The 13,929-nt window shown below is 38.5% G+C and overlaps 1 protein-coding gene across 2 annotated transcripts in view; it reads left to right on the top strand.

The window, feature by feature from the left end:
• The window catches only part of LOC139408612 (atrial natriuretic peptide receptor 2-like), a 56,181-nt gene that overhangs the window by 1,337 nt on the left and 40,915 nt on the right, over positions 1-13,929 (top strand). For both annotated transcript variants that reach the window (XM_071152697.1, XM_071152696.1), the window contains exons 2-5: positions 6,585-6,766; positions 11,161-11,274; positions 12,091-12,226; positions 12,385-12,479. In XM_071152697.1, coding sequence (XP_071008798.1) covers positions 6,585-6,766; positions 11,161-11,274; positions 12,091-12,226; positions 12,385-12,479 — 527 coding nt within the window. The remainder of the gene's footprint in view (positions 1-6,584; positions 6,767-11,160; positions 11,275-12,090; positions 12,227-12,384; positions 12,480-13,929) is intronic.

The raw sequence follows: 13,929 nt of genomic DNA, 5'->3' as shown, positions 1-13,929 counted from the left end.
GCAGTTCTTGACACACTCAAACCGGTGCGCCTGGCACCTACTACCATACCCCGTTCAAAGGCACTTCAATATTTTGTCTTGCCCATTTACTCTGTGATGGCACACTTACACAATCCATATCTAAATTTTCTCAAGGCTAAAAATGATTGTCTCGTCCCCTTCATCTACACTGATTGAAGTGGATTTAACAAGTGAAATCAATAAGAGATCATTGCTTTCACCTGGATTCACTTGGTCAGTCTATGTCATGAAAGAGCAGGTATTCCTAATGTTTTGTACACTCAGTGTTAGTCAAAGCATATTCTTACATAGGCCTACAGTGGAGTTAAACATGTTCTTGGAATACTTATTTAATATAATAAAAACATATTTAGTAAGCCTACCTATTTTATTTTTTTATTTAGATGTTATTTATTCAGGAGAGACCAGGGTCTCAATTGAGACCAGGGTCTCATTCACAATGGTGCCCTGAGAACAAACCACTCACAACATAAATCAATAAAACTGTTAACAATAAACTAGAAGATACAGCAGATAGACACACCACATCTCAACAACACAAATAAGCCACCACAATCAACAAAACACTTGTAAACCTAAGTGAATTCACTCCTCATCAGAATTCTAAACTGCCCTATTGGCACCAGGGATTCAAGATTTAATGAGGTATTAAAACTAAAGGCTGATTTAGCTTGGTTGGTAGAGACACGAGGGACCTCAAGAGTTAACCAACCCTGTGAGCGGGTTTGGTGGCCCTTATTTTTGTACTGTAACAGATAAGTGAGATGTGTTGAAAGCTTGTGAAGAAGAGCTTTGTAAACAAAAAGGGAGAAGTGAAGAGATGAAGACAGTATAGAATGCACTTCTAAACCCAGTATGTGACTTACCAGACCACCATTTATTGCTGTGAACCACCTGCGTAATCACTGAAAGTGTGTTTATGTGTGAGAGAGAGATTATGTGCCTGCACGCATAGATTTTATTTATTTATTTTCTTATTCAATAGGTCTTTCATACATGTTATTGACAGCATCTATCCCAATTAAGTAGACAGGCATTTTCAGCTGAAACGTAAAAAATTATTGTAAATATTCAGTTTTACTAATGCTAAGGCATTATTATTGTTCATTAATGCCGTGTTGACTCACACCACCTTGTTTTCCAGCTCATTCTATTTACAGTTCACCATTATGTACTTGATGTAGCCTATTGCTTATTTCAAAACAATTAAAAATACATTCTTATCATTACACAAATAGTGTGGATTGTTTACCTAGTGTAAAATCGCAGTGACACACAGCTGTTGTAACATTGTTTCCATGGTAATCCCCACTGTAGAATATGTTATTACATGTTCATTACAACAGGAATGTTGTCATTACATTTGATTAACTCCAAAACTATTTTAGAAGTGGTTAATTAATCCTCACTACTTGTAATGGGCTGAGAAAGCATATAAACAGAGACTCTGCCAAGTCGTCACACACACATCACTCTACATTATAACATTTACAAATATTATTTTTAGTGATGTGACACACATGTTGTCTGTAGAGACCCATTACACCTCTGTCCTAATACACCATGTACTCAGATTTATTGTTAGATGTGGCAAAGGACCCATTGTGTTGACACATCTAAGGTTGAAAATGGGTCATTTGTTTGCTACTAGTTACTTGTGAGTGTTTGCTCTCTGTTAGTCATCAGGAACAGGCAGCTCACAGTTGCATTATGCAGCTAGACTTTCTTGTTGTTTACCCTTATCAATACAATTGAGTGACATCAATGCTTTTTTTGTGTCTCAGTTGAATAAATATTTCACAAATTCAAGACTTAAGTATTTTAGGAATTTGTTGCTTTCAAATTTGTTGCTTTCAAATGTGTTGCTTTCAAATTTGTTGGTAACTCAGAATCCATCAAAATTGGATGCTGCATATCAATAATACAATGGAATGATGTTAACGATCAATTCTACTGACATAGTTGCATCAGCTAAACAATCACCTTGGACCATAGCATTATACTGCAATATCAAAATATCTATACCGATAGAGGGGAATTGGGGTGTTGAAAGTCCAACAGCGAAACACAAATACTGGCAAGTGATATTGATGTGTGCTTTGGCCCAGAACTGTTCTGTTTGTAGGAACCGTCTGATGCTGTGTGTTGGTTCATCTGGAAGAAGTAAAGGCCCTAAACTCTTTCACATCATCTGGGAAGATACTGGCCTTTGGTTTTCTCAATAACCCTAAAACATTACTATAACCACAAAATTATACTCTTGGCTCACTGTTTTCATCCATAGTTATTGTCAGGGTACTGATTGGAAATCAGTGGATGAGAAGAACATTATAGACTAGAGTGACTCGCACTAACCAGTATAGCACAGAATACAGATACGGCTGTGTTGTCAATGAGTGATGCATGTAAATGACTGGGTTTATTCTCTTTTAAAGCACTTGAAAAAACTTTTCCAGCAGTAACATTAACAAATAGTGCAATAAACACTGCATATGGTACTTAACTGCTGTTACATCAGGAAAATCATTTTGAAAGCTGCCAAACCTCTTAGCTGAATTATGGGCCCGCCATGGTGAGCTTGGGGTCACGGAAGCTAATGGTTTTGTCACGGCTTGTCTAAGCTTGGAGTTCTGGCTTGACATTCCATTCACATTCATTCCTCTGAGATCACCAACATATAACCCCTGGGTTGTCAACCTTTACCTCAACTGTGTGGTCTCTCATTTTGGTTGACGTCTTGACAGTACTGTATAGCGTTGATTGTTTTTTAGCCAGTTGTCAGGTACAGATTTGTAATGTAAATTGATTCACTCTGACATAGTCCCTCTGATTTTGTGTTCTGAATCTGATGGGAAAACCCTTTGAAGTCTATTTATTAGCCTCCTATCAGATGTGTTCATGAAAAAAAGAGAAATGGTAGAAACATGTAATATCTCCCCCCAAAAACATTTACCTGCCTCAAATGAACAAACCTTAACAACCAGACTGAACATGAGGCCAATTATGTTTGCAAAGTCCCACCAGGTTACTTGTGGAGAAAGCTCACACCGTGATCATTTTCAGACCACTAAAAAGCACACATACACTTGGGCTCCCAAGTGGCACAGCGGTCTAAGGCAGTGCTAGAGGCTTCACTACAGACACCCTGGTTCAAATACAGGCTGTATCACAACCGGCTGTGATTGGGAGTCCCATACGGCGGCGCACAATTGGCCCAGCGTCGTCTGTGTTTGGCCGGTGTAGGCTGTCATTGTAAATAAGAAATGTGTTATTTTATTTTTATTTATTTTTTAACCTTTATTTAACTAGGCATCTCAGTAAAGAACAAATTCTTATTTACAATGATGGCCTACCAAAAGGCAAAAGACCTGCGGGGACAGGGGCTTGGATTTATATATATATATAATATATATAAATATAGAACAAAACAAGAGAAACAACACAACATTACATAAAGAGAGACCTAAGACAACAACATAGCAAGGCAGCAACACATGACAACACAGCATGGAAGCAACACAACATGACAACAACATGGTAGCAAAACAACATGGTAGCAGCACAAAACATGGTACAAACATTATTGGGTACAGACAAAAGAACAAAGGGCAAGAAGGGCAAGTTCTTAACTGACTTGCTTAGTTAAATAAAGGTCAAAAATGTCACACGGCTGGAAGGAAGAATACATCAAGCTGTGTCTTCTCTTTTGTGGAGGCACATACTGTATGTGAATGTTTGTTGCAGACTACCTGAGTGCTAACAGGGTTGCCAACATAATGTAGCACAGGTACTATATAGACCTCTCTCTGAAATCACACAAATTGTGTTTCCTGTAATATATATATATATATATATATATATATATATATATATATATATATATATATATACAGTACCAGTCAAGAGTCTAGACACACCTACTCATTCAAGGGTTTTTTCTTTATTTGTACTATTTTCTACATTGTAGAATAATAGTGAAGACATCAAAACTATAAAATAACACATTAAACAAATTAAACAAATCAAAATATATTTTATATTTGAGATTCTTCAAAGTAGCCACCCTTTGCCTTATTGACAACTTTGCACACTTTTGGCATTCTCTCAACCAGCTTCATGAGGAATGCTTTTCCAGCAGAGTTCCCACATATGCTGAGCACTTGTTGGCTGCTTTTCCTTCACTCTGCGGTCCAACTCATCTCAAACCATCTCAATTGGGTTGAGGTCGGGTGATTGTGGAGGCCAGGTCATCTGATGCACTCCATCACTCTCCATCTTGGTCAAATAGCCCTTATACAACCTGGAGGTGTGTTTTGGGTCATTGTCCTGTTGAAAAACAAATGATAGTCCCACTAAGCGCAAACCAGATGGGATGGCGTATCGCTGCAGAATGCTGTGGTAGCCATGCTGGTTAAGTGTGCCTTGAATTCTAAATAAATCACGACAGTGTCACCAGCAAAGCACCCCCACACTATCACACCTCCTCCTCCATGCTTCACGGTGGGAACCCCACATGCAGAGATCATCCGTTCATCCACTCTGCATCCCACAAAGACATGGCGGTTGTAACCAAAAATACAAAATTTGGACTCATTAGACCATAGGGCTGATTTCCACTGGTCTAATGTCCATTGCTCATGTTTCTTTGCCCTAGCAAGTCTCTTATTATTATTGGTGTCCTTTATTAGTGGTTTCTTTGCAGCATTCGACCATGAAGGCCTGATTCACGCAATCTACTCTGAACAGTTGATGTTGAGATGTGTTTCATCATAGCGGTTGATGGTTTTTGCGACTGCACTTGAAGAAACTTTAAAAGTTCTTGACATTTTATGAATTGACTGACCTTCATGTCTTAAAGTAATGCTGGACTGTCATTTATCTTTGCTTATTTGAGCTGTTCTTGCCATAATATGGACTTGGTCTTTCATCAAATAGGGCTATCTTCTGTATACCACCCCTACCTTGTCACAACACAACTGATTGGCTCAAACACATTAAGAAGGAAAGAAATTCCACAAATGAACTTTTAACAAGGCACACATGTTAATTGAAATGCATTCCAGGTGACTACCTCATGAAGCTGGTTGAGAGAATGCCAAGAGTGTGTAAAGCTGTCATCAAGGCAAAGAATCTCAAATCTCAAATATATTTTAATTTATTTAACACTTTTATGGTTACTACATGATTCCATATGTGTTATTTCATACTTTTGATGTCTTCACTATTATTCTACAATGTAGAAAATAGCAAAAATAAAGAAAACCCTGGAATGAGTAGGTGTGTCCAAACTTTTGACTGGTTCTGTATATCAAAAACTGTCAGCATGCATCACATTTGTGTTGTGTGACTGGCTCTTTTCTGTCTATCGTAGATATAAATGTGTTTATGGAAGTTGTGTACAACTTCCTAAGTCCGTACGGTTCCTAAGTCCTCTTACGAGAGTTGTTAAAGTCCATCTGACAGATTAGACCATGGTAACACAATGGTCTACAAAATAATTATCTCTAAAATGATCTCTGTCATATTTGTATTACACTTTAATAAGTAAGATACACATTACACAAAACACTGTGACGTTGATGGTAGTTTCTAAACATGCAAGTTTGCAGAGACTGTTCCATTGGTCTTCTTTCAAGCGTCACACCTGGGAAAACTACAAATGGAATGTAATCATGATATAGGCTTGGAGACTCAGGCGCTTGATTATGAACAGAATGGGATGCATTTAATAGTCATTGCAGAATTAAGTTTCTCTACGTGTAGATGTTGTGTGAGTCATGGGAGATAATGCTGCCTTCTACTAGAAATGGAGAGTTCAGGTAAGGTGGGCTGGTTGCTATCTTTGAGTCTGCCGCTAAGTGAAACACAATTTACCAAACAAGTTGATGTGCTTTGTAATAAGTTAAGCCCAGGCAGATCCTTATGATTCCTACAACACAGGTTGACTTTTCCCCCGCCTTTTTGTACATTTGTTTTGGACGATGTCCAGGAGACATCAGGACTACTTGGCATGACTACTTGGCATGGCTCCTTGTGAGCTATGTTGGAAGAGATGAGAGTTGGGGTCTGAGAGGCGGTCTGTGCCGACTTTGGTCTAACACTTGAGGAAATGTCTGCTAACTGGGAGGACTGCCTTAGAGCTGGCAGCAGTCACTATGACATATGCAGCGAATGGAAATAATGCCTACAGACATACTGTCTATGGAGCAGACTGTATGAAAACAGAATGGGATGGTATTATGTAGGCAGGCGTACAGCACAGACAGCTTTAAACACTCTAAACACACATGCACACTCCCCCTAAATAGCAGACACATGGCTGTGCAACTTCAGTAGGCGTACCTACACATGATTCCTCATAACAGCATTCCCCAGAAGTTACTGATTTGGATTGATTTCCATACCTCATATGGTTCATATCTACATCTAGTCTACCAATGATAAGAGGAGCAATTCACAAAATGGAGAGGTTTGATAGCTAAAGCAGTTATAGGAAATAGAACCATAATTCAGATAATCAGTTATAAGTAACTTTTGTGTTGTGTTTTTTGTCTTCTCTACAGTTGTGTATATCTGCGGGCCTCCGGACACGTTTCTGAAAATCATGAAGCTTTTCCAGAGTGAGATCCCAGACCCTGAGAACTATGTCATCTTCTATCTGGACGTGTTTGCTGAAAGCCTAACGGAGCGCAAACCCTGGCTGAACAACGACAGCCTCTGGATTGATCCCATCAAGGTCTTCAAGGTACACTGCACTGAGACTGACAGGCAGACAGACAGACAAACATGGATGGAGACAGAGAAATATTCCTTCCATTTCATTCATTACATTTGATTAATATAATTTATTGCAGAATCCTTTTTGAGTAATTGTGTCCAAATACTCTGTCAATTAGTTGGTGCAGAACTGTCAGTTCTTTCCCCCCTTCGGTAATTGGAGCCAGACAGGATCACAAGTCTGAAACTGCCATTTGGCATGTGAAATGGATGTTTTTCACTGAGGACATTCAATTCAAAACCTCTCATTCGTGTGTGAATCAGCAGCCTGTCCATCAAAAGAATACTTTCGCACCCCTCTGTTCCAACTGAACCTGTATTAAAGGGAACACAAAGTTCATCAAGTTGAATGAGGTTGACCCACATGTAGCCTATGTGTATGAATTACTGTAAAGTTGTATCTTAAAACATAACAAAATGTTTATAAACAGTAAACAAATACAAATTGCATGAGGTACAATGTATATGTTTGTTGTTTGTCACCAGCCATTGACAACCAGCTTGGAACCATTTTGGTTCACTGATCCATAACTTAACAGTTAACGAGGTAACCCATCACATCCTTTTAATCCAACCCACACATTTCCCCTAAACCAGGCTTACTCACTGCATTCAAGTCAGAACTGACCTTTGCTTATAATAACAATTAGTGGTCCCACAAATTGCAAAAGGAAATTGCAACATGCAACTTCATGATGGTTCAGACTCCGGCAGGCAATAATCTGTAGAAAGGTCATAACTTACTCCCTGCCCCCCCCCGTCTCTGCTTGGACTTTAATACTTGGATGGACTTAATGAAGGAGAGAGTGTTTTTTTCAGCTAAAAGCCACTTACTTATGCATATTAATGTGTCAAGTGAGTGGGGGTACAGATGCTCCTCTTCCAATTTGGCTGTTAAATGTCACTGACTGCACTGCAGTTACTGTAGTCACCTACTTAGTATTGGAAATGTGGATTCCGGTGTTGAACTCCAAATGAAAGGTGCTACAAATGGCTTTGGATTGATAAAGAAAAGTTAGGCTAATTAACTTGACTGAGTCATCTTAATTAGTAAGTGGTGCAAAACATGTCTGCTATTGTCTGGCAGTTGCAGATCTTTTTCTGAAGTGTTACAATACAAACGTTTAGGGTAGAGATATCAGACTGAATATCAAGGCACTTACAGCGCCTTCAGAATGTATTCACACCCCTTAACTTTTCCCACATTTTGTTGGTACATCCTGAATTTCAAATTGTGCCACTGATCTACACACAAATACCCCATAATGTCAAAGTGGAATTTTGTTTGTAGAACATTTTTTTAAATTAATACAAAATGAAAAGCTGAAATGTTTTGAGTCAATAAGCTGAATATTCCTTTGAGTTTGATGAAGTTATTAATGAGGCTTTGGATGGTGTATCAATACACACAGTCATTATAAAGATACAGGCGTTCTTCCTAACTAAGTTGCCGGAAGGGAAGGGAAACTGCTCAGGGATTTCACCATGAGGCCAATGGTGATTTTAACAGTGAATTAGTTTAATGGTTTTATTATCAGAAAAATGACGATGGAACAACATTGTAGCTACTCCACTTAAATGACAGAGTGAAAAGAAGGAAGCCTGTACAGAATAAAAATATTCCAATGCATGCATCCTGTTTCCAACAAGGCACTTAAGTAATACTGCAAAAAATGTGGCAAAGAAATTAGCTTTTTGTCCTGAATACAAAGCATTATGTTTAGGGCAAATCCAACAAAACACATCACTGAGTACCACTCTTCATATTTTCAAGCATGGTGGTGGCTGCATCATGTTATGGGTATGTTTGTCATCAGCAAGGACTAGGGAGTTTTAAAAGAGAAACGGAATACAGCTCAGCACAGGCAAAATCTTAGAGGAAAACCTGGTTCAGTCTGCTTCCCATTGAATGTTCTTGAGTGGCCTAGTTAAAGTTTTGACTTAAATCGGCTTGAAAATCTATGGCAAGACTTGAAAATGGCTTTCTAGCAATGATCAACAACCAACTCGACAGAGCTTGAATAATTGTAAAAATTATAATGGGTAAATATTGTACAATCCAGGTGTGTAAAGCTCTTAGAGACGTACCCAGAAAGACTCGCAGCTGTAATTGCTGCCAAAGGTGTTTCTAAAATGTATTGACTCAAGGGGTGAGTACTTATCTTATCTAATAATATATTATTATTTTATTTTTCATAAATGTTTTATAAATTGTAGAATTTTTCTTCCACTGAGTATTTTGTGTAGATAGTTGACAAAAATGAGAACTAAATCTATTTTAATCCTACTTTCTAACACATCAACATGTGTCAAAAGTCAAGGGGTGTGAATACTTTCTGAAGGCACTGTAGATGGAGATAGTGGGACACACTAGATGGACACACACACACACACACACACACACACACACACACACACACACACACACACACACGGGCAACATTGCTGCTACTATTTATTATTATTTATCAAAGCTGCTCAACCATGTCACTACTCACTTTCGCACATTTCATTGTCTATAGTGTATATTAATATTATGTATATATTTCCAAACATGGCTATTTTTCTTCATACTACCTATCTATTACTTATTATGTACTTATTATGTATAAATGTGTACTGCACTGTTGTGAGCTTGCAAGTAAGCATTTCACTGTAGTGTTTACACCCTGTATCCTGTGCACGGGACCAATACACTTTGGTTGGATTTTAGATAAACTGAAGAACTTCGTAGAGATTTACTAATACATAGTTAATATTGATTCCTTTTATTGATGGCAATTTAAATGCACAGAAATACCGTGACAAGATCCTGAGGCCTATTTTTTGTAAGGTGTCTTTGACCAACAGGCGAATGAATATCTGTATTCCAAGTCATGTGAAATCCATAGATTAGGCCCTAATGAATTTTTTTCAATTGACTGATTTCCTCATATAAACTGTAACTCAGTAAAATGGCAATATGCTGCACATAGAACGTTGATTGCTTTTAGAAGTTGGTTGTTTATCATTACTATGTCGAGCCATTCAGCAGGATGAAGCTTATTTCAGTATATCAAGGCACAGTACAAGTCAAAACTCAAGTGATGACCTTATATTGAGTCTTTGGCAGAAAGCGTGCTTTTCCATCCAGACATAATCAAACAATATGCAACAAGACACAACTGTCGTGTAATAGCAAATTTGTAACAAGTGGTGCAACTAGGAATGAGGGATAACATAAGCAATATACAGAGTTACCACAGCTGCTCTTCTATGCTTTTGCCTTCTCTTCAAGACATGTCTATAAGTTTAAGTGCATTTGGATACAGCAGATTGTCTATTCTTCACTATAAATAATGTTGTTGCTGTTTACTCATAATGGACTTTTAATTAGACCGTTTAGATTATAAAAGAGGAGACATCTGTTCGTCATTAATCCTACTTCTGGTGTTGACAATACACTTCAAATGTAATGTTTATTATTGACATTTCCACCCAGTAGGAAATCACTCTGCATACCATTAAAAATCTGTCAAACAGTAGTTGGTACATGTTTATGATGCTCTGGGTGTAATTCCAAGCACGTCAGTTGGGTATGGCAGCTCAACACCAACAATTTAAAATAGGATACTAAAATCATTCCAATCCCGATTAAAAGGAAAATGCAGTTGAGAGGTATTAGGTTCTGATTTTAGGACCATGCCAATGCATGGGAGCGGGAAGGAAGGCGGTTTGTATGGCTGGCTGGTTTGATGAAGAGTGTAGCTGCAGGGACCTGTGCAGAGGTAAAGATGGCTGTACTAGATTGCTTTGGCTAGGTAAATGCTGTTTGACTTGACATGAAACTAGAGTTTAATCCAGGTGCTGAGCAAGTGCGTAGCATCTAATTATTGTGTGACGTGTTTGTAGAATGTATAGCTCTGGGACATCCAGAGTCTGTATTAGTTGGGACTCCCTGAGTTGTGAATTGTTTTGGTGGGTTGCGACTACACCAAAAAACCCTTTCCTGTCAACTCAGGTGTATGTGTAATTTCTAGGAACTCTACCCACCAGACGTGAAGTGAAATGTGTCCCTCGCTATCAAATAAACATATGAATCAACTTTTATCAAATCCGTACCATATTCCTGCTGTGTAGACAGTGGTAGATTTTGTGGTAGGAAGTCTCACGTGAATTGCCTGGTCTGCTGTTTGGACAAAAGTTGGATTCATGTTTATTTGATAGAGAACGATGCACAACTCAGGGATTCCAAGTATTACACAGACTACCGATGTTGTGTCCCGAAGCCAAGTCCCCTATGGACTGAGGTTGAAATTACATCCCTGTGTAATTCCACAGGAATGCTCCACTTTCTCATTGTTGTCTCTCTCTTCCGCCCAGTCTGTGTTGGTAATAACATACAGGGAGCCTGATAATCCAGAATACAAACAGTTCCAAGATGAGCTCCACATTAGAGCTCAGAAGGACTTTGATGTGAACATAGAACCCTCTCTGGTAAGTTGTTTGAAATCCTGCCACATCTCAGCATCAGAGCCACAAAGTGTATTTGTTGAAAGGCTTGTACACCTTTGATAGGATTCTCCACACTAGAAAAAAAGCACTGTGTTTTTGAAATATCTTTCAAAGGACCCAAGAGAGATCATAAATTCAGATCATTTATACATAGTTATTAATGGACGTCTTTGATTCATGAAAAACTTCACTCTTCTTTGTGAAGATGTATAGCCTTTTGGCAGACTAAGTGTATGCAAACAGATATTTAACTAGAGACAGCCATAGACCCATGCCTATAGGGGTCAAGGTAGAATTCCAGGCAAATAGTAAACAAAGTCAATAAATCAATCAAATGTTATTTGTCACATGCTTCGTAAACAACAGGTGAAATGCTTACATACGGGCCCTTCCCGACAATGCAGAGAGAACATTTTTAAAATAATAGAAGAGAATAACACAAGGAATAGATACACAATGACTAACGATAACTTTGCGATGTGCACGGGGTACCAGTACCGAGTTGATGTGCAAGGGCACAAGGTAATTGAGGTAGATATGTACATACAGGTAGTGGTAAAGTGACTATGCAACAGGATAGATAATAAGCAGTAGCAGCAGCATATGTGATGAGTCAAATGCAACAAGGGTCGATGTAGATAGTCCAGGTAGCTATTTGCCTAACTATGTAGCAGTCTTATGGCTTGGGGCTAGAAGCTGTTCAGGTTCCTGTTGGTTTCAGACTTGTTTCAGACATGAAGATCATGAAGAATACTCTCTTGCTGGCTTATGTACAGACCTCCATTCCATTCCTTTCAGATGGATTTCATCGCTGGCTGCTTCTATGATGGCTTTGTGATGTATGCTAAGGCCTTGGAGGACACGCTAGCTGAGGGGGGCTCCCAGAACGATGGAATCAGCATCACACAGAGAATGCAAAACCTGCGATTCTGGGGTGAATATTAGGAGTTGATCATGGTGATGTGTTTAGTTGACTTTGCATTCATCTATTTGGTGTCAATTGGGAAGGGAAGAGGTATTGCATTTGTTAAACCCATTGTTGCATTATGAGTGATATGAAATGTCTAAATGTGAAGGTTTTCTGTGTTTAAGGGGTTACAGGACTTGTGACCACAGACAAAAACAATGCCAGGAACACTGATTTTAACCTCTGGGCAATGACAAACCAGGAATCGGGAGAGTATGGGGTAAGTGATACTTCTGCAGGTAGATCAATTTAAGCAAGACATCTAAAGCTTGTCTATTTTGGAAGCCACTCACAGAAAGACACAACTTGCTATTTTATTTTCAGGCTTTGTTTTTCTGGCAAGTTAACTGTACAGTTGTGTTCAGGTCAGGATACTTATTACTATTTCAAAAAGGACCAATAGTTTATAAACATTACACAATACATTTGTTGCTAATTTACCATAGTGGTAGACAGTGCACCATTATTTTATACTGTTTGAATTGTGGTCTGAAGTGCACACAATGCACAGTGGTGGTGACTGCAGCTCATGGCTCTGACTGGCTCAGATAGACTGATCACTTTGGCATCTTCATGATATTTGAGCTGCATGTAATGATGTCATGCAAATATGCTTTGATGAGTGGCCATATGTTCACTATGACAAAGGTACTTTTAGGTTAGTTTTGAGTGTGATTTACAAGATAACCCTTAAGAGTTCTCCAAGTAAACATTTGGCATTATCAATATGTGTTTTCCTATGTAAACTTTAATTAACATTGTTCATTTTCAAATTCCTGCTTTTACAATATCCCACAGAGGTGATGAGGGATGCAGATTATTTATACAGTCTTATTTATAGTTATTGTTTATGGCTCTAGCCAACATTTCCATAGAAATGTATATTTCTAAACTACAAAAATATATGTTGTCAAAAGATCAATTTCTTTACTTTATGGTTTTTATATTTTATATTTCAGTAGTAAATACTAGTAATGAGTGAGAGCAGGGCTTTTGGGGGACCGGTCTAATCTGTTACAGATGTTACAGTTGCTGTAATTACTGTAACAACAATTTCCCTCGAAATTCCTCTCCACATAATGAATTATGTGGAGCTGAAATCCCAATGCTTTGCTTGGGAATTGCCAAGATGCCATCAATGTAGTTAAAAGTAAATGTTCAACATCATGCAAAGGCTATTACTGTTTGGGAGATACAGTATTCTGGAGTACAGTACTCTTTTAATGATAAGATGTGTAAAAAACAAAACTTTCCCTGAAATTCAAATGAAGATATTTGTTTATCTTGTCTTGTGCTCTACAAACACTTCCATGACTCTCTGAACTGTCCCAGAGTTGCTCTCTGGATGACAAAAATGTTCCAGATTGATCAGAGTCCACGAACCTAACCAAAACTTCCCGATGTGAATAAATAGCTGATTAGAAAGACACGTTCTGTAGAAACCAGCAACTAGTGAATCCATTGATAAATGTTTGAGTTGAGTGGTCCTCCTGCTCCACAACAAACGGTTACAACCTGAATTGTTTTTACATCCCTCTGAGTGGGGCTGCCCTTCCCCTTCACAGACTGGCTAGCAGTGAGACCCAACATGCCTGTTTTGCCCTCCACTAAGGAGGCAGGCTAAACTGACATTCTCCAGCGACTGGTTAGAGACATGGGAGTCATGTTTC

The sequence above is a fragment of the Oncorhynchus clarkii genome, chromosome 5, assembly GCF_045791955.1.
Source record: "Oncorhynchus clarkii lewisi isolate Uvic-CL-2024 chromosome 5, UVic_Ocla_1.0, whole genome shotgun sequence".
Taxonomy (NCBI): Eukaryota; Metazoa; Chordata; class Actinopteri; order Salmoniformes; family Salmonidae; genus Oncorhynchus; species Oncorhynchus clarkii.
Note: the sequence above shows the minus strand (reverse complement) of the source record. Positions and strands in the feature narration are given on the sequence as shown.